Source organism: Sparus aurata, chromosome 1 (genome assembly GCF_900880675.1).
Source record: "Sparus aurata chromosome 1, fSpaAur1.1, whole genome shotgun sequence".
Taxonomy (NCBI): Eukaryota; Metazoa; Chordata; class Actinopteri; order Spariformes; family Sparidae; genus Sparus; species Sparus aurata.
Window position 1 is genome coordinate 33,183,930 of NC_044187.1, and position 21,113 is coordinate 33,205,042.

General features: G+C 41.1%; 2 protein-coding genes across 4 annotated transcripts in view; both read right to left on the reverse strand.

Moving 5' to 3' along the window:
• Positions 1–248: 248 nt before the first annotated feature.
• Positions 249–13,141, reverse strand: LOC115585390 (multidrug and toxin extrusion protein 1-like). 3 transcript variants are annotated; one of them, XM_030423734.1, is made up of 16 exons: positions 12,698–13,141; positions 11,641–11,742; positions 11,443–11,511; positions 11,140–11,288; positions 10,280–10,322; positions 6,942–6,986; positions 6,750–6,847; positions 5,828–5,925; positions 5,462–5,643; positions 5,188–5,296; positions 4,789–4,864; positions 4,513–4,582; positions 4,312–4,405; positions 4,077–4,171; positions 3,923–3,992; positions 249–3,797 (listed from the first exon to the last, which is right to left on the reverse strand). In XM_030423734.1, exons 1-16 carry the CDS (start codon positions 12,842–12,844, stop codon positions 3,550–3,552), a joined length of 1,695 nt encoding a protein of 564 aa, XP_030279594.1. In that variant the 5' UTR covers positions 12,845–13,141; the 3' UTR covers positions 249–3,549. The 3 variants fall into 3 exon arrangements, with proteins under 3 accessions (XP_030279594.1, XP_030279603.1, XP_030279585.1); XM_030423743.1 differs by having other exon boundaries at positions 4,273–4,405; positions 11,140–11,243; positions 12,698–13,140; XM_030423725.1 differs by having other exon boundaries at positions 4,273–4,405; positions 12,698–13,139.
• Positions 13,142–14,921: 1,780 nt separating this feature from the next.
• Positions 14,922–21,113, reverse strand: part of frmpd1a (FERM and PDZ domain containing 1a) — a 45,144-nt gene continuing 38,952 nt past the window's right edge. The window contains exon 16 of the mRNA XM_030432771.1: positions 14,922–20,342. Within this exon, the coding sequence (XP_030288631.1) occupies positions 16,945–20,342 (3,398 nt within the window). The 3' untranslated portion in view covers positions 14,922–16,944. The remainder of the gene's footprint in view (positions 20,343–21,113) is intronic.

Here is a 21,113-nt window from a genome sequence, read left to right on the forward strand (position 1 = left end):
ACTTTAGACTTAGTGTCTCACATCTTGCACATGCAGAATCATTTTCAACAATCATTGAACCAAAGATGGCATACAAGGGAAACATACTCAACCAATGGGGGAGTTAAACGTCATCATTACTTGGCTTTGGCTTTGTTAAAATTTGCCTCCAACAGTGTGTCCAGTAATTGTTAATGTTTGTTTTGACCTACGAATGCTGCTGTGTTAACATCACGTTTTTCTTTATTGTGAATTAATGATATCTGCACTTGGAACAACTTAGAGTGGTTTATTAGGGTTATTCAAACCAGACTTTTCAGAGCAATTTATGAAACAATGTTTTACAGAGAAGCTCAGAGTTGAAGACGTCTCAGCTTAAATGCCTTGCTGACACTCACACAAGCTGCCCAGTACAACCAAAAATTAGCTATCCCAGAATGAAAAATAACACATAGGCCTACCCAGGTGCATGCTGGTCATACACCAATCCTTCTGCCTTTATCACCCCAGGTGCCCACAGTGTTACCCAAAATTCCTAAATAAAGCGAAAACAAAACAAATCCTAACTGGACAAAACTGAACAAGGTCCAAAAGGAAATAAATAGCAAAGAACTAGCAAAAGAAAAGCTAACTCTAATCTAAATAAGGCAACCATCAAACAAAAATACTACTTGTGATTAGCAAAAATATGAACCAAAACTAAGAACAAACAAATAGTTTCAACAATAACAGTAATAATTGAAATGAAATAACATGGCAGATGATACAAAAAACAAAGAAAGAGAAAGTGCATTGTTTAGATTACAACTAAAGAAGTTTAAAAGCAACATTATGTTGAAATTGGCATTTTGTGCGATTTGGCATTCCTCACAGTTAATGAGTGCAACACTACTGTCGTAAATACAGACAGAAGTGCAGGGGAGGAATTTTCCCTATTTTGAGCAGTGTCTATTTGCTTAGCATAGTAAAAATCACAACAACTCAAAGTGTTTATCCTAAAATTTAAACATCTTTGAATTCACATTCTAACCTAAAAATCCTTATTCCAAAAAAACCTTTGGACGCTCTCTAAAACTGACATAAACATAATGTGATCATTTGCTAATCCTTTTTGACATATACTAGATATCTGAAGACAGTACAAAGACAATATATCTCATCACATCAGCTAAATTGATTTACAAAAATATATATTCCTGCTCTGAATTTGATTCAAGCACCACGTTTCCAAGAAGTTAGGACAGAGGAGCGAGTTATAAATTGTTCTACATATGAAACTTAACAATACAGATACAATATTATTATGTATTTAAAGTGAAATCTCATATCTGTTAACTTCCAACATGAGCTCTGTCTTATGATAATCATGTGGTTGAGTATGAATTGATGTATTCATGTATTGTATGTGGTATAATGTGCCTTGAAAAATAACAAATGGAACTTAGTTAAGGAGTCATCCTGAAGGGGGTTGGTGAAGCCTCTTTAAAGAGTTTTGACCTTAGGTTGACGTTTGACACACAACAATGGTTGAAGTGTATAAGAAGTTGATGTGTATCGTGAGGCATATCGATATTGAGATCACTTACTGTTTTGGGTTATTATAAAAGATGAAAACAGACTGCCTCTCTTCAATCATATATGCACTCCTGATGTGTGACTCTTGCTTGCAAGCAATAGAGAACTTCTAGAAAATAAATATTGTGTCACACTCAAGTTTTGACCAACTCTCATCTGCCATGGCAACAGGCTAATTAGTAACATGTCATTGTATCATGAAGGGGGTGTGAAAAAAGGCATCCTCCAAAGGCTCAGTCGTTCACAAGCAGAGGTGGGGAAGATTCCCCGCTTAACCATGAGGATATTATGGGCTCTGGAACACCTTGTTAAACTGCTGTTGGTCAACACAGTTTCTACAGATATTCTGTTTTTAGGCACGTTTGACAGTGTCCCAACTTATATAAAATAACATATCCAGTCAGTGATTTGTTCATTCTTAAGAGGGGGGATGGCACAGTGGGAGCCGTTCCCATTCCCAGCCCTACAACACCGACCAACACACACCTGTGTACACTTCTCAAAGGACACAATTGGTAAAAACTTTATCTGTCTTCATGTCATGTCATAGTTTAAGTTCATGCTTTTGTTATTTTCTGGTTTATCCTGTTGCGTTTCTCATTTCCTCCCTTTGTTTTCCCACCCTTTTCTCGCCTCACCTGTGTTCTATGAGTCAACAACCCGTGTATTTAAGTCCTTGTCGTCCCCTTGCTCTTTAACAGTTTCGTCTGTTCTGTTTTGCCCTTGCTTTCCTCTGTTTCCCTGTCCACTCTTCCTGTTGTGTCTTTCCAGTATTTGGTTCCTGATTCCGCATATTATTTCTGGTTTGTACTTTGCCCTTTCGGTTTGTTCTTGATGTTGCTTTTTTTTCTTAGATTTCTCCTGTTTAGTCATCTGTCTTTGTTGCTACATTTTTCGATTTTGGATATGGATATGAAGCTTTACTTGCCTGCCTGTGTGTCTGTGTTTTGGGTCCCCTTTTTTTAACCTCGACAGTAGGTCAGTTTGCACTGCAGAGGTTAAACAAAGGGCACCCAAATGAACCAAAATCCGGAAACACGGGACAGGAAGATGGGACAAGGAGACACCGGAAAACAAGAGCAAAACAGAAATTATGAACTGACAAAGAGTGAGGGGAAGATAAGCACTTAAATACACAAGAGGTGACTAATTTATTGGAACACAAGTAAGGAGTGAAAAGGGTAGGAAAACAGACAAAGGGAGGAAATGAAAAGCAAATACTGGCACAGAACTTCAAAATAAAATAGTAAATAAAAATAACAAAACCTCAAACTGTGACATGTCTCCCCTAAATTATTTTGTTAAAAGAGGCGGCTTGTATGGGGGAGTATTTCAGCAGCACAGATGTTACAGAACAATCAAATAAATATTATCTAAAATCTACAGGTAGCAGTGTGTAAAAACCTGATAGTGTTGAGGTAGAAAAAAGTCAGCTTACTAGGCTTCTGTAGCCTGCTGCTTAACTGCTTCTGCAGCCCATCCATTGTAAGTCTGACAATTATGTGTGCTAAGCTAATTCGATGGATTTCTCTTTTGAAGCAAATAGAGAAGATCTGAACAGATTATACGGTAAAAAGCAATAAGTAAGAAACAGAGTTTAAATACTGGGTGTTGTAAATCACAAACTTATCAAGTTCCCATTGGCCAACATGATGGCAAAAATGTGACCTATGAAACTGACATATCAAGCATCCAGAGCAACATGCGTATTCCATGCCGTATGTCCAGTATTTCTTTGCATTTTATCCCTGGTTTGGTCTGAAAGCGAAGAAAAATATTTGGTTTTCTCTTTGATTTCACTCAACACAAGGTGCTTGGCTCTCAATCATTTGTATTGCAGCAGAAAGTACGAATGTTAGGGACAGACCAGCCAGCTCATTCATAACCCTGAGGGGAACTGGAAGCTTCACAGAGTTGGAGACTGTGAAGCTAACTCTAAGTGGATTCAACATGATGAGCAGCCCTTTGACACTCAATGTCTGCTTTTAGGATGAGTCACTTGAACAGTTTAACCAAAACGTTGCTGGTTGCAATCCCAGCGATGAGGATGAAGATCATGATTAGCAACGTCACACCACGCCGTACAACCAGCTGATTTACCGACAGAACATCACCCTCTCTGCTGGCAATGGACAGTAGCGGACTGTGGTCTGAGTCACACAGGTCCAGGTCTGCGTTATCCTCCTCAGCGCTCACGGAGTCGGATAGAGTGGTACTGACCACAGTAGGGCTCTGATTCAAGTCTGGAGGTTTGAGGCACAAAATGAGAAGGGATGTTAAGTATGAACACAAATCTGTCACACAAGACTCCTTCCAAGAAGGAATCTTTGATGTGATTACAGAAGAATTAGAAAGTGAAGGAATTCACCTCTGTGTTCAAATTCTACCATCTGATTTTCTTCTGTGATCTTGTTCTGGACTCCTGCTCTTACAAAAGCCTGATCAGGGACACAGAAAAGGGTAGCTTACTGTGAGTTGTATCTTCAGATACATTTTAATAAAAAGGTGATGTAGCTACCAACCTCTTCAGCTGCCTTTTTCCAATCAAGTTTGCTCAAAACTGTGATAAAAACTATCGCCTGCAGTGACACACAAATGGTAAGGCCTGTCCACAGTCCTGCACAGAAATGGACAAAGAGTTTAAATGGACTTTTTGAATGATAGATGTCAAATTAAAAGCAAAAAACATAGTAGTCCACATTAGAATTTTGGTTTTACCAACAACCCCCATTTTTGCTGCAAACATCAGGGACACACCGATGGGGAAGCCGATGAAGTAGACAGCCACCAGATTACACAAAGCACCAATCAACTGTTTCCCTGCTCCTCTGAGAACTCCTGCAGCGACACCCTGATCATACCAAGTACACATACAGTTCAATAACCATTTATGTCCATATGTATTGAAGGCTTAATGGATAACATGTATCAGTCAGTTAATTTTGCATTGTTACTCACCGCCGTGGCATCACCAATGTGCATGAAACCAAGCAGAAGCATGACATCGGCGACTCTTTGAAGAATGTCACTAAGAAAGATGCAAAGACAGATTCTTGTTAGATGCAAAAAGTTCATACTGACAATCACACCTGAAATGCAAGATTAAAAGTTTTAAATAAGGGAGCAGCAGTATGAATGACCTGTAACCGAAAGTTTAACTGCGTGTGATTGAGACATTGTGTGTTTCTGCTGGTGCAAGATAGTGAAGGATATTGCATCAAAGACCCTACTCACTGATCTGAGGTGAAAATGTATCCAATGACATTTCTGGCGATGCTGAGACTGCCACCAACAAAACAGGCAACAATGACTGTGTTGGCACAAAGACACAAAAAACAGCGGCTGTTGTCAATAGAGTTGAGCAATATAGTATTTCTTAGAACACATGTTGAAAAAAAGTTGGCACAAAAGCACGTCTTTTCATATACTGTAGTTCTCCGTTTATGGCTTTTTTGTGTTGATGGGACATGTGGTTTAATGTAGCAAATATATTCTTAATACAATATATATTAGTATATTAGTACTATAATAGTTAACTACAACCAGAGTTGAAATAGAAATATGTGTTCTTATTACTTTCATCACTTTCTAGTTCTAATGGAATCAACATGTGCTGTATGCTTTGGTTCTTACATGCACAAACAATGGGAACTTTGCACGAGAGCTTGGCCTGCTCTATGTTTCCAGCACCAAGAGCATTCCCAACCCGTACACTGGCAGCAGTAGAGAATCCTAGAGGGAACTGTGGGAAAAGAATACATGATATTGAATGATGAAGATCATCATTAAAGGAAAATTTGTGCAAATACATGTATTTGCTTTGTTGCTGATAGTTAGATAAGAGGAGTGATACCACTGTGTGATGAATATGCAGCTACGGCCAGTGGCCGTCTTAGCAAGGAGTTACCATGTAAGCCATGATGCACAGCTGGTAGACTATGGACTGAGCTCCCAGCTCAACCTCACTTATCACACCAGCCAGGAATCCTCCGATTTCAAATATCCACCACGATAGACAAATCATGAGCATGCTTGGAATGGCAAGTTTGACAAAGGGACCCCACTCCTGCAGACAATCAAGAGACCAACCTGTTGGTCAGAGGTGTGTTGTTATAGAGTGTAACTGTACGACGACATAAGAAAAGATTTCTGCGCTGTAAGATACGAGAATGATGAAACGGGATGAATGTATTGGACAGAACAACATAATTATTATAGACAAAAAAGACGAAAAAAACAAACATTTTTAGACATTCACTGGATAAGAACTGACCTCCCCATGTGGCCTTGTGCAGACCCCTCCAGCAGATGTAAAAATATAGCAACAAAGCCAGCAGATACTGTGAGATAGCATTGGCTGCAGCAGATCCACTGAAGTGGCATCATGGGGAACCAGCAGGTTTGGAGCAAGGGCAGAAAAACAAAAAAGACTAACTAGCTGATATTATAGTAAAGAATGCTTAATATTTATTTTGTATGGTTCGTCAGATTGTTATTAGATAATATTACAATAAATAACAAGAATAACTGAAACCCCTTGACATTGCAGTCCTATTCATTAACAACCCTAAATACTACCTTGACGACAAAATAATAAAAAAAAGAGAGAGAGATACCATGTTGGCTTTTCAGACCTCTTTCCCCAATGAGTCAAAATAAGCATCATGCCCTGCTGCAATAACATTTAGAGCCTGCCAGTTTATGTATTTATTTGAAAAAGCGGCTTGTAATTATGTCCAACTCGTTTTTTGCTCCTACCAGCTAAAGTGGAGGTCCAAACACAGAATGATTTGCAGTTACTACAAATTCAAACAGTTCTTACTTAGATGTTACTGCAATTCATCTGGAAGATATGTGTGCACGATTTGTTTTAGCTCTAAGGCCAGGTGAGAATATTAATCGACTAGTTCTTCCAGCATTAGTGTGTTTTTAAGGGTAGTATTTGTGAGTCCAACCACACAGACACAAAAGCCCGATCACACTGTCTAGCATGTTTGAAAAGAAATGTATGTATGTATGTACGCACACAGTATGTCATAAACTTGGTGTTTATGGAAGCTGGGAGTGTAAAAAACAATAACTATCCAGATATTTTCATGGTATAATGCTTGTGTAAGAAACCTAAAGATTGACTGTTATTGATCAATCAACAACTAATCTATAACACATGGTTATGATAATAAAAAAGAACTCACGCGACCCCCAGCTCCAGGGGAAAGAGGAAGATGTAGTTGATCACCACATTGAGGACATTTCCGATCCCCCCAGTTATGACCTGTGGCCACATGATTCCCTGTAATCCACAGCACAACTTAATGGTTAATGGGTGATTTTAATAGCTTCAGTGCTTCAGCTGTTATTCAATTTCATGAAGTAGCCTCGATCACCTGATTCTGGAGATACTTCCCTTCCAGCTGGTACATAAAAGCTGCCTGCAGAAGACAGACACACGTACAATTTAAGCAGTGCTAATTTGGCACAGCGATCAGAGAACGTGAGCTGGAGAGTAATTATGAAGTCTAGAAAAATGTGTTAAATCTAAATCTGTTGAACATAGGGTTATGCGACAATGGATACTGTAAGGGAACCAAAATGTGTTTATTTCGAGGTAGCGTCCCCTCAGGCCATCATGGGCAATGTTGCAAATCATTGAGCAGAACTGCCTTATGACAATATTGAATTTAAAGGTCTCCCACTACGCTCTGTTTCAGCTTCAAATGTTTATTTTGGGCGCTATTAGAAGATGCTACATGCTTTGATGATTCAAAAACCCATTTTTTTTCTAATACTACCCATTGCTGCAGCATCTCTATTCACCCTCTGACTAAATGCTCTGTTTCAGGGCCTGTGTCCTTAAGGCTCTCCTCCCATCAAGCCAAGTCTGGTTGGTCAGTTCTCGCAGACCTGAGCAGGCACCACGCAACGCGTTTCCTGATCAGCTCTGACGTCTTTTTGCAACCTGACATCTGACATTCTGACATCACACCCTGATAGAAGTCCTGGCTGCTTGTTTGGAAGCACAGTTTCTGAATACGGACTGTTTGCATTTCTCAGCGGATTGAGTGTTTTGATACTTTTACAGTATCTATATAGCACCTAAGTCTGCTTTCTTAAGGTTAGGGTTTTTAATTTTAGTTTAATGTATGTTTAATGTATGTTTTGTATTTTGTATGCTACTGGACACTTGAATTTCCCTCGGGATAAATAAAGTATCTATCTATCTATCTATCTATCTATCTATCTATCTATCTATCTATCTATCTATCTATCTATCTATCTATCTGTCTATCATCTTTGTAATAAAAAAGAACAGGAAATCTGACATTCTACAATATGGGACCTTTAAAGGTTTTGAGCTGCAGCCTGCTAAAACACATTGATTTGTAGGGTGTTAAATTTGTTACAAAACAATACATTACAAAAGTGTATGTCATGACAGTGCAAGGTGCAACATGATAACGAGAAGAGCACTCTCTAGCTGACTGCTGAAATAATTATTTACACATTTATTCACACTTAAATTCCTTCCTTCAGTCACAGTCATCCTTAACCATCTGCAATGCAGATAGCATCTGTCCCTCCCTCCATCTCCTGTTCACATCCCCCAGTCCATACTTTACTTTAAGTCCTCATTACATCTCCTCTCCCTCGGTCTGGATGCTCCATTTCAGTGTATTTAAGGCCCCCTTCCCAAAAAACACAGTCTGCTCTGATCCTTGAGCTGTCCACCAGATGCCTTCTGACTTTTTTCTCCTTTTTTCTCCCTCCTCTCTCACACCTGTTCCCACTTTTCTCATCAGCCCTGCAGCACTTATGCTGCATTCCAGACAACTTGGAGTAAGAAAACTCCCGACCTCGTACTAGGAAAAGAACAATAGAATGCCCCTGAAAGATAGAATTCCTGCTGTAAACCTGCGGTGCATCCATCTACTCTTACATGAAGAAGCAGTTGTCTGACATCACACAACACGGTCAGCCGTGCGGTGAAGGTTTTTGTGTGCTTGGTGGTCACAAACTGAACTGGACTTTTTTAGATTGGTATTATTTTGTTTATCTGTCTATTTATCTATGTGTTTATATTATAGAGACAGAGCAAGTTAATAATAGTCAGTATAAAAAATACACGACTACATGTTGGTTTTAGCATGAAAGCTAATTTACGTCCGTAGTCCCTTGAAAGATAGCAAAAATAGTCAAATTACAAATAACACTGTGATAGAAATTTTGTACTTCAAAGAGAGATGTAAACTGAAGTCCTACATAAGAATGTTCAATGTAACTGTTCAACATGACCTGTAACCTGTGATCTTGTTTTAGGCCATTTTATTACCTATGTCTGGTATTGAGTGACCACTGAAGCTTAACTCTTCCTTATCACTTCCTCCTCTCTGGAGTATTCCTTTAAGTGCAGGTCATAAATTAGGAACTAATTGAGTGAAAACACACCCACAAAGAGGGATATATACCATGCTTTTCTCTTCAGATATTGAGTCTTCACTTAGTAACAGACCTGCGTGTTGCTCTGTGAATGCTCCTCCTGTACAAGATTAAAACTTTGTTCCTTCTCCTTCCTCCAGTTCTAAATTAACGCAGAATTATTTTAACAAACACTATACAGATATAGCATACACAATCCAAAAAACAAACTGAAAACATTATAAAAATGTCAATTTAAAAGTAACCACAGCTCTGATTTTCTTTAAAGTGAAACCCTAGCCAAAAAGCAACTGAGGCTTTATTTGTGACTGAATATGAGTCAAACTTTCAGATAAAAGCGTAATTACGTTCGGTCAAGCTAGTTTTTAATGGAGTGCTGGGGCAGTCATACACTAGCATCAATTTTTAAAACACTAAGAAGGCTCAACACAACATGAAACTGTGCTCGTAGTGTCACCAGGGTCTCTACACATGAACACGAGCATTGAGAACATTGTTTGTTTACACAGCGTTTACTAAAAAGAAGGTTTTTGACAACTCACGGTAGTAGCTGTATCTCCGGCGCGCCACCATCATGGCAGACACAGTTGCGATACCCAAGTGCGACCTAACAGTCAGGAGAGTTATGGTGGACCGCTCCTCAAGCCTTCCTGTTAGGTTGCACTCGGGGATCGACACCTTTTTTTCTGCCATGACGGCGGCGCGCCGGAGATCCAGCTACTAACGTGTTTTAAAAATAGCGATTTTGATGCATAAGAGTGCTCCTGCACTACATTGAAAATTAGCTTGCCCGAAAACTAAACTACAGTAAATCTTAAAAGTGCCCCTTTTGTCGTAATTATGAGTTTACACGAAGGTTTGACTCATATTCGATCACAAATAAAGCCTTGGTTGCTTTTTGGTGAGAGTTTAACTTTAAGATGAGTTTTAAATGTGGGATATGTTAGCCACTGCCTTATTACAAGTGCTAGGTCATTCCAAAATGTACTTCCCTTCACTGACAACACAGTTTGTCCAAATGTTATTTGTGTGGCCCCCCACAGTCCCCTCCAATAGCAGAAGTTTCATTGTTGCCATGTGGTTCTTGCTTACGAGCCACCCGTGCCTGAACATTCACTCACCTAACACAAATTATGTTGCCTAAAAATCAGCCAGCCCCATTCACATGGGTGCTGCCATTTGTTGTGTGATGTTAGACAACTGCTAAACTACTCAAGTTCTGAGTTCTCTCTCTGAAATGCTTCATTAGTACCTTGATTCACGGGAACACAAAGGGCAACAAACTCACCGGCAGTGCAGGCATGAAGATTTTCACGTACAGCTGGGAGAGACTTCAAAAGACAAACAGTGTGTATTTAAAAAACATGTAGAATTCAACCATAAGACTATATATGATGTATGTAACATATGAAGATATTAGAGTAATCAACATTAAATTTGAATAACATTTGAGGTCACTAAAAAGGAGATTCTACGTTTACCAGCGCATAGGCGCAATCCCGCTGTTGTTTTTCTGTAATGAGCATCAACTGCAAGGGCAACATAACTTAGTGGTTTTCTATGGTTTTAAATTGTGGATATAAAAAGTTGATTTTATTTAAAGGGGATCTATTGGCAGAAATGCAATTTATCATCCATAATTTTATTTGAATTTGTGTATAATCACCTGATACTAAGAAGTTTATTGCAGTTACCTAAAAATGAGACTTTTTAATGTACAGAGGGAGCTGGTTCTCTTCAAGTGCCTAATGTGTTGCACCACCATGTTTCTACAGTAGCCCAGAACAGTAAAAGCAAACACTGGCTCTGGAGAGGGCCTTTTGTTTTGTTATTTTGCAGCCAACGTAAAAGAAGACGAGGCAAGGTGTGTTCAGTTGGTAGCAAGATGCCACTAAATTCTACATTAAATAGCATACGTTCACTTTGCATGCTCATGGTGGTCTTCTCTGGTGTTTGCTGTGTCGGCTGTATGCACTTTAATGCCACCTACTGGCCCATATTTTGTAAAATGTCGTGTGGGTAGAATTTGCTTTTAAAACCGCGGGGGAAAATATCTGTTTCGAAAAATATCTGTATTCATATGGAAATGGCCTGAGAGAGCCGATAACAACAGCACCATACGAATTTTGCCTTATCATTGGGACTGACCTGGCAACCTCTGGACTCTGTCTGACGGCGAGTAGGATTGGTTCAGTGTTGATGAGGACTGCCCAGCAGGGGAAACAGGCCAGCAGAAGAATCAGAATCCCCCTCTGAAGAAAGACACCCACACGCTTCAAATTACCGCTCCCATACGTCTGCATGAAACAGGTAGATAAATAAACAGAGTTCAACAACAGCGATCACACTACTAAGCAAAGGTTTGAATAGGGCAAGAAAACAAACTTGATACAAAAGCTCAGCGCTGAGCTGTTCCGAAGGGGAAAAAAGAACAACATCTGGCGAGAATACCTGAGACATGAAGGTATCACAAGTTGATGACAAACCAATGCCAATGGAAATACCGGTGACATTAACTACCTGCAATTGACAGAAGAATGACCATATTAACTTAAAAAAAATATAGGCAAGATTACAGTGGGAAATAACAGCAAATAGTCTGGGATGCCAGCATAAACAAAGATTGGGCTCAGAAGCATTTCTCCTCACCGCAGCTGCCAAAGATACCCCTGCTAGTTCTGTTTTCCCCAAGTGACCACAGAACATCATGCTGACAATACTGATCATGAAGGCCATCAACTGGGAAATGATCTGGGAAGAAAAAGAAACAGATGAGTAATTGAAACTAAGTTGTCCAAAAAAAAAAAAATTCAAAACACAACACATTAAATATCCATTCAGCATTCGGTTCAACAAATCTTCTGGCTACATGTTCGTCTGACTGCGCTAGAGCTGCTCTGATGTATTTGTGTGTGATGCATCAAGGCCTTCTTCTGGATTCCTCTGTGTAATACGCAAGAAACACTACTATTATAATAGCATCTGGACTTCTGATAGAGAAATCAATCAGGCTTTTGATGCTTTCTGCAACCTCACATGTTTTCTGCAACCTCAGATGCTTTGTGCAGTTTTAACTCCCATCTAGATCCTGCTTCTATGGAGGATTGAAACCGTCAAAATCAAAAACAAATAAATAAATGCCTTCACAAGTACATAAATGAATGTGCTGTTAAATGCACCAAAAATAATATTAAAAATGAATGGAGGCATTGATACATTTTTCAGTGTGACATCATTTGATATTTACTTTTATTTGCTTGCATAGACTGATAGATAGATGTGGGCTGTGGTCTGGAGTGGTTGGAGTTGGGGGAGTTGGAGTCAACTGCTGAATAAGTAGTTGAACTTGTTTGCTTGTGTAAATGTCCCTAAGCTACTTTATACTTCATGGGATTTAGCAGACACTTCTGTCCAAAGCAAGTTACACTAATTCATATTAATTCACTGATCGCGGTGGTGACCATGCTAGGTGCCGACCAGCACATCAGGAGCGGTTTGGAGTTCAGCGTCTTCGACATGCAGTCCAGGGAATTCGAACCAGCGACTTTGCGTTACCAAGACACAGGCTTTACCCCTGCTGCTTAGCCTACATAGTGTTAGGCTGTAAAAAAAAACAAAAAAAAAACGTCTGTCTGCGGTCTGTGGCATTTGTAGTTACTTTCTTTCAGCCCTGGACAACAAGGAGAGGTGCTCTCTGTAATCTTACCACCGGTCCTGCTAGCGTCACAAGCTGCGCCATCTCATCCCGGTAGTGTATCGGGACGCATCCTCTGAAGCGCTTCGCGCAAGAGCCGCTGCCGCCGGAGCTGTGGGCAGAAGAAGCCGCTTCAAGTAGTGCAGCAGGACCGTCCATATCCGAAAAGGGACGATCTTTAAACAGACAGCCTGGCCAAGTCTCTACATATCAACTGGTTCGCTACGTTACGTGCAGTTAAAGACGGTGTTAACCAGAACCGTTAGTTCACAGCAGCTGTGGGCTGCAATACGTAAACAACTTCGCCTCGCGCTTCAAACTGAAACCGGGTCTGACGTCTGACGTGTCAGGAGCAAAGCGGACTTCCTGTCTCACAGTGAGGGGGGTTCTTCTGGGGCAGCTGACGACTTGTGATGACACTTTACATAACGGTGCTCGTGCTCCTCCTCCTGCTGTTCGAGCCATCACCACGCTCACAGACAGAGACAGCGTCATAAGATCGACGTCACTGCAGCCGGCTCCAGAGGGGATTTATATCCTGACAAGGTACACAGAAGAAGCCGTCACACACCAAGTCCCACTCAATAGCTATCAAGAGTAACCAGCATCAATCTGTCCACATGTATTTGTGGCCTTCAGTCATTGTGTTGCATTCAAGTCCTCACAGAGGTGTATTTTATACTAAATCTGTAATAATAAATTGGTGCACAAGACGTTCAACTGTGTACTTAGCAACTTGTTAACTTTCAGCTGGCTGTGACGGATGCTTGTACCCACTACTAACAGGGTTGATCACAGCCCCCCTGCCCCACATCGCCTACTGGTTATACCCACCCAAATACAGGACACTGTACACACGTTGGAGGCCCAGTGGTTTAGTGGTGATCAGTGCAGCCTTACAGAGAGGTTCTGGGTTCAAATCCATCAGCCATCCGTGATTTTGACCATTTCAAGGACTATTTACAAGCTTTTCGGGAGCTTTCACTCACATCGCATGTTTGTGAAGAGCCAAATCTTCTCTGGTTAGGACCATGACACAGTACACAGCACGATTGCTGCTTGTTTGAAAAATGTCCCTGTCCTCTAGTGGTACAATGATTTAATGCAAATTTTAAGAAAAACTGACCTCTCCTTTAGCCGCTTGAGAGTATTCATAGTACCAAGAGTGAAGAGAATTGTGAATATTTACTGCAGTGTCACCAAAGCTGAAGAAATGTGATGTGATAGGTGTTTTAATAAGTGATCTGGACCTTCATATGCACCAACTTCACTGGGGTTCTGCCTGTGTGAGAAGCTTTGTTCTACTGGATCGAGTCCAGCATTTTATGTCATGTGTATTTTACACCACATACAATATAAATGCTACTTGTCTACAATATAAATATGTTTTTTAAAAGGAAGGAAGGTCTGACGTGAATCATGGTGCACCATATACAAAACATTTGTGAAAAATTAAATAGTTTTGAATTCAGTAATCAGTGTAGTGTAGAGAACATCTTCAGGATGTGAGAAGAGGGGAGACTTCCCCCTTTGGTTTCAAGAGGTCAGAAAGTCACATAAGGGGCAATTCTCTTTGCCTGAGGTGTTTACAGGAAGGTAGATAGGATGACATTTGCTGTCCTGATAAAATATCAAAGGGTCACTGCGCTGGGAAAGGCATGATCAAAACATCAGGAGGTCATTGTTTTGGGAAGAAATGATTAACAGTCATAAAACTATGTTACCCCTGTTCTGTTGTATTCAAGTCGGAAACATTTTAAGATTCAAGATTCGAGAATTCTGATTCATCACACTGAGTCTAACATTTTTCTGAGAATTAGCAACTCTCGACCTCAACAAGGAGAATTTCCCTTACACTTTAAAGGTTGCATGCATCATTTTATAGGAGAAATACTGGTAAAGACCAGTAGAGAACAGTGTATTAGTTAGTGTGTAATTTTTCTCCGTCAGTAGATATACAGATAATGTTTCAGTAAAAACACAATTCTGCGTAAACACAGTCACATTCATATTTGGTGTGCTAGACTAATTTTAGTCTTGCAAATATCCCTTTTTTATAATTCAGTGCTTGCTAAATCACATCCTTTTTCCCTAGTTCGGTCTTGAGACTACAAAGACTTTCTGCCTGTGCTGGGGAATAAAAAGTGATTGTAAATGAACCTGTCGACGTGGCTGTCAAGCTGACTGAGCAGAGAAGCTACAAGTGGATGAGCAACAAAGGAGTCATAAAAAGAAAATCTTGACATTGTTTTTAATGGTGGGAGTTAAGCATTACAAAGCAAGAGCAGACATCATCATTCAGTCATTCACAGATAAAATCCCTGATAAAACAAGAATGCATTTTATGGCTTACAACAGCATGCTTTGTGAGCACAGATGATGAGTTAAAAAGGTTATTATTTCATTATTTGTTTGGGGCAATTTTCTCATGGAGATCAAGGTAAACGTATTTCAGTTCTTCTCAGCTGCATATTGGGAATACAGGAAATTATATTATTTTGCAACCACAGGGAACAAAACAGGACGAGTTAACAAATAAAGTGTTTCAACTGCCATTATAAATATATATAGAAACACTGTTTGCATTAAATTGTGTTCCCAGCACTGCAGTGGTGAAATTATTTCTGATAACTTTAATTTCTCCAGTGAACATGCAGGTCCAGTGTGCTTCAGTCCTTTTTATTTTTTAGAAACATTCCAAGTGAAAATGCTGTAATACGACAGCTTATCCACAATTATAACTTTTGCGTAAATCAGTGTTTGACATGATTTTGTGAGAAATGTGTCGAGTTCAAGGAACTCCAACAATAGTCTGTCAACCAATGACTGGGTGAGTTTGACAGATGTTCTGAGACCCTCCCACTCAATGTGTTAATCATAAGCTGAAAAGTATACAGACAGCAAACAGTGCTACACACTGAACTGCTTGGGCTACCTGTGCCTGTATCGACTCACTGGTTTGCCACTGTTAGTGGTCATACAAATATATGGGAGATCTGTAGTAATAATGCACTTAGTGTAAGGGACATGGTAGACTAAGTCCTTCCTGACTGTCCCCAGAGCTCAGAGAGAGGTGTGTAGGTTTTTATGATGTTGAAAAGCCTGTGGATTGCTGGAAAATTAAGATTCTTAAAACTAACGATATAACATGATGAATGGAGATTCCTGTTCTCAAAGAACATGTTGGTAGCTAATATAAAAATCAATAAGTATATGTAAAAGACTGGTGGTTGACAGCCACGTAACCATGCTCCGAGGGGTCAGTGTTTTAACTGGAGGTGGAGAAAGAGAGTGTTAACAAATGTATTACACTTAAACAAATCATACCAAATGTCTGTGCAAAATGACAACAAACTGAATGTGCAAAGGACTGTAACTCATCCAAACTGTTTCATGAAGTCACATAATGCGCATACATCAGCATTCTGCTACTAGAATTATAAAATGGCAAACACAGCTTCAGGCTTGATTTCTATGATTTGATGAAATCATTTCTCACTCGAGTTTTTGGTTTTTGTAAACAGTAACATTCAAAGAAGTCCGCGCTGACAGCCTGGCCAATGTAAAGATATATAAGCATCAGTAAACTTCAGTGTTCCTTATCTTCACATGTTCAGTCAGTCACACAAAAGGCCTGTGTATTGATGCAATCAAATACTGATTCACTCCGTGTATTTGAGGTTGTGTGCTTATGTATGTGTGTAAAATGCCCACTGCTCTCACACACCACTATTCCTCTGTCTAAAGCTTTGTCTGTAAACATTTCCAAATATCTTCCTTCCTTTATTTACATTCCTTACTTGCTCACTGTAGTAACTCGCTAATTAAATAATTGATAAATAAATAAACATAGAAGTTAACATAGAATACATTCAAGTACAGTAGTTCCTCAATAATGGAATGCAAGCAAGTTCTGCTCTTGCATCTTGCACCGCTTACAGTCGGTCGGTTGTTAGCTGACTGTTTGCGGGCTCCAAGACGTGCACAGCAAATCAGTCAGTAACCACATGCACCTCGCCAATCTCAAACTGGCTTTATGATGTTGAGTTTGTTGTGATCATTTGAGTGGTCATGTCAGTGACACCAGTGTGTTTCTGAGGTTACCTCACCTCACACTCTACTGCCCATCCTAAACATGGCTGTTCTGGGTCACACTGTCCACATTTGCAGCAGCGTTGGGCTCACTGGTGACCTCACTTATGTGAGGTCAAACGCTACAGGGAGCTTGAAGGTCTAACACTTCATAGGTTGTGATCCACTCATAGTGCAGTGAGGGTGCGGAACAGCTGAGTGAGGCAGAAGACAGAGGCGGTGAGCGCTGTGCATTGCTTGGCCAACAGCTTGGTGCTCAGGTCCTGGCAGCTGCGCTTGCTGCTGGCTCGCTCCGCCGCCAGACAGAAGTCCCTGAATGAGCGGGCCACATCTGCCAGACCTGCCACTGCCTCAGCATTCCTCCGGTCACATCTGTCGCACCCAGAAAACCAGAGGCATATACCAGCCAACTCCACCAGGGTCCGGAAACTGTCAGCCAGGGAGTGAAGCATTTCCTCAGGGCTCTGTCCAATTCCCACCACCTTCTGGCAGCCTGACATCAGCCGCCGTGCCTCTATCTGCAGCACCCGCTTGTTCTCTGTAAAGTGAGCAGGGCAGGTGTCCCTTGGGTGGCGACCTCCATGGCCTGATCGGTCAACACCACTACTTTCCAAAATGGAAAGGAGCTGATCCACATCGACACGCAGTACTTGGAAACCTGTGGGGGGTTCTGGGTAGCACTGCTGGCCTAGCCGACTGATGGTGTCCTTGTGCGTTTGTGATAGGAAACTGTCAGAGGGGTCAGACAGTGGTGAGAGGAGAGGGCTGAGCTCAGAGGTAGAGGATGAAAAAAGGATGGAGCGTGGGAAGGAGGGAGAGTGGGTGGAGGAGGTTGAGAGAAAGGAGGGAACAGGTGAAGAGGTCATGAGAGGAAGACCTGCTCCAGAAGTCTGAGTCAATCCGCTGCTCTGTGTGCGACAGGAGAACTCATAGACTGTCAGCTCCTCGTCAAAGCTGTCCCCGCCGCTGAAGCAGTTGGTATAGACTGCTGGGCAACCGCAAGCATCCAGTGGAATCTGCATCCCCTCCATAACCGACTCACATCCAGACGCCAGCACAGAACTGCAGCCGAACTCAGGCTTCAAGGGTGGGGTCGTCACCACCTCGGTTAGGGTCTTTGTCTGGGATGGTTCCTCACAGATGGTAAACACCCTGCAGCCTGAGGAAAGGGATTTTGCTGAGTCTAAATTCTGCCCAGAAGGCCTGCAAAGACCTATTAAAGGCCTGTCGCTACTGGTCCTTCTTACTTTCTGTGATTGACTGTGAAAAGAAAGTCCTGGCCCATTTAGATTCTGTGTTGTCACCACTATTGGAGGAGGGACAGAGGGTGAGGAATCTTTTATAGGGCCAGGAGCGTCTATCTTTTCGCCCAAAGTGTCTTTTTGGATGCTGTTCACAATGGAGACTGGAGGCTCTGTGATTGGTCCTGGCGTGTTCTTGATAGGAAACGTGTACAGAAGCTGATTGTGGTATTGGGATTTGGGCTCAGTTTGAACAGGCAACGGAGAACTTACTTCCTTCACCTCTGGCACTGAATGAAGAGTCTTTGCTGAGGTTGTTTCTACAAAAAACTCCCCATCCACCTCTGATCCTGTAAGGGTTGCATCTGAATCGTCTGACTCCACGGATTCTGCAGTTGTGCCCGTTTCGAGGTCTATTGTTTGTGTGACGTCATTAACGTCTGTGATGGTGATCTCGACATTGTCTTGCATTGGACTGTTGTCCGTGGAAAGACTCTGGGCTACGTTCCTTACCCCAGCTTGGCTGAGATTTTCCTGGGATCTTGATAGATACAAGGGCAACTTTTGGATCTTCTCCCTAAGTGTGGAGGCAGATAAGCGACCCATAATGGTAGGAGAGCACGTCTGGAAGAGGAAATGAGTTGGAGAGGGAGGGTCTTTGGAGCTATTGTTGACTATGACTGTGTTAGCTTTTGCTAAACTAGAACAAGCTAAACTATCTTGAGTTTCAGCACTTCGCATGGATCCACTTTGTGGTTTCTCTACATTTTGATCTGAATCATTTTTCAGTCTTGTACCTGAATGAAATGTAGGAGACGTAACACTTGTTGCAGCTCCAAGCTTTGCAGTTATGGAGTTTATAGCACGAGTATAATCGGAGTTAACTGGATGAATTCTTGTCTGAGCTTCAGTGTTGGTATGAGTAGTCATCTGACAATCACCTTTATCTGCTGGAGTTGAATTAGCACTGATGCTATGCTTTGTAGCTATGCTCCAGTCATTTTTCTTGTCACTTGAATGAGAATTTAAGGAATTACTCACTTCATCATCCTCGAAAACATTGTCCGAATTGGTGCTGTCACTTACTTCATCACTAACACCACCGGTGGCTTCATCTTCATAGACACCGGTTATGACATCTAAACGTAACTGTGCTTTATTTGTGTGATTTTGTTGGCAAGGTGGCATCTCCTCAGAATTGGATGAAGATGCTCCTGTGTTTTCCTTTCCTGTTTCTTCCCTAACCACACAGTCACTTTCTGATTTGTCGACAACTGGTAGAGGAGGTAGAGGGGATGAGGGTGGAGCGGGTGGTGGTGAGTATGATGGAGGATTTGACTTTTCACAGACACCTTCAAGGGTGTGTTCTGCTATGCATGAATTTTGCTCTAAAGTGATCAGATGGGCTCCTAAAAGGCCATTACTATCCTTTTTATTCACATCTATCAAACACGTAGGCAGTGTGTTGGCCTCTGGCTGCCTCTCAGCGCCAATGAGTGGTCTCTTTGAAGTGGACGAGGACCCTCTTACCCCCTCTTTCTTATCCTCATCCCGCTCCTCAGTGATTTCTGGCAAGAACATATGACTAGTGAACGGCCCATTCCCTGGCACAGCTGTTGTCTCCTCCTCTCCCTCCTCACCACTCTCCTCCTGTCCCTCCCCTTCCTCCTTTCCATCTCCCCTTCGATCTGCACACTCCTTCCCGTCTGGATCCACCCGGCAGCGGACAACAGTGATTGTAGGAGATGCTGCCTTCACCAGATCTGTGACCGATTTGGATTCCATTGCATCTGGTTCCATCTCCATGTCCTGTTTCCTTGTCCTGGAGGAAGGTTGTGATTCTCTAGTCTGCTCACGAGACCCAAAACCACAAGGAGAGCCTGGTCCACGCAAGCGGGGTTTGGACAGGATGGGCTTTGACTCGAGCTGAGCTGGTTCCCCTTCAGAGTGAATCAGAGAGGAGACAGTAGGACTGGGATTCTGGGTTTGCTCAGAAGGTTCAGGATCTGAACTCAGCATCTGTGCATCATTGGCTTCTGCTGAACGGTTCTTATGGAGAGTATTAGCGAACAGGTCCTGCCTTGATTCTGGATCTGGCTCTGGATATGAGACCCTCGAGGTGTAATCAGTTTCCATGAAGGAACGCCGCTTTCGTGATCGTTTTCTGAGCTGGAACAATGTTTCTATGCCTCCTCCTTCCTCCTCGCCTCCTTTTCTGTCTTCTTCTGCTTTTCCATCTTTTTTGTCTGCATCAGTCACTGAGACTCTAATGTCACTGAGGCTGACTGTGCTGAGGAAGTCCAGTTTCATCTCTGTGCAAATATCTGCAAGATAATAAAAAAATTGTCAAAAAAAACAAAACTAACAATTTCCTCTTGAGTTTTGTGAACAGTACACAGATGCAGGGAAAAGACATACTGTGGGCAAACCCAATTAACTAAATGACAAACAAAACATTACTTTATTTCTGCTTGGAGGTTTACAGTGATTTAATGAACTAGTTAATTTATCTAATAGTGAGCTGTGTGTCACTATAGCCACTCAGGGTGTTATTTGGGGGACAATTTTCTTATTATCTTATTTTTGTCTTTTTTTGTTTTAAATTGTTGTTGTTTTAAGTTTATATACTATAGTACTACTACTTTATTAAGAGTTAATATTTTGGAACAAGGATGATGGATTCAACTAAAATGTTGCTGTATTTCTTTACTTACACAACAGTACCAATACAATAATCTAAAAACACTCCATTACAGGTAAAAGTCCCTCCTTTAAAATCCGACTGCAGTAAAAGTTTAGAAATATCAGCAGCAAAATATTCTTCAAGTAAAAGAAAAAATATCTTATGTCATTTATGTGACATCTGTTATTATGTGTACATTAGTAGATAATTAATACTGTAACATAAATATGTCTTTAGCATTTTACATTTGAAGAACAACTGGTATGATCTTTATTGAACTGTATTTCATCTGGAAAGTAACTAGTAGACCATAGCTGTCAAATAATTGCTGTGGAGTAAAAAGCACAATATATTATTCTAACACGTAGCAGAGGTACTATTAAAGTTTTACAAATTGGAAATACTCCAGTGA

Bases quoted from the DNA above. Each gene is read 5' to 3' on its own strand.
- LOC115585390 (XM_030423725.1), bottom strand. From the start codon at position 12,844: ATGGACGGTCCTGCTGCACTACTTGAAGCGGCTTCTTCTGCCCACAGC. The intron at 6,848-6,941 runs GTGATCGAGGCT...TGTGGATTACAG, and splicing joins GGAAGTATCTCCAGAATCAG to GGAATCATGTGGCCACAGGT. The intron at 5,297-5,461 runs GTAACTCCTTGC...CTTTTCCCACAG, and splicing joins TGTGCATCATGGCTTACATG to TTCCCTCTAGGATTCTCTAC.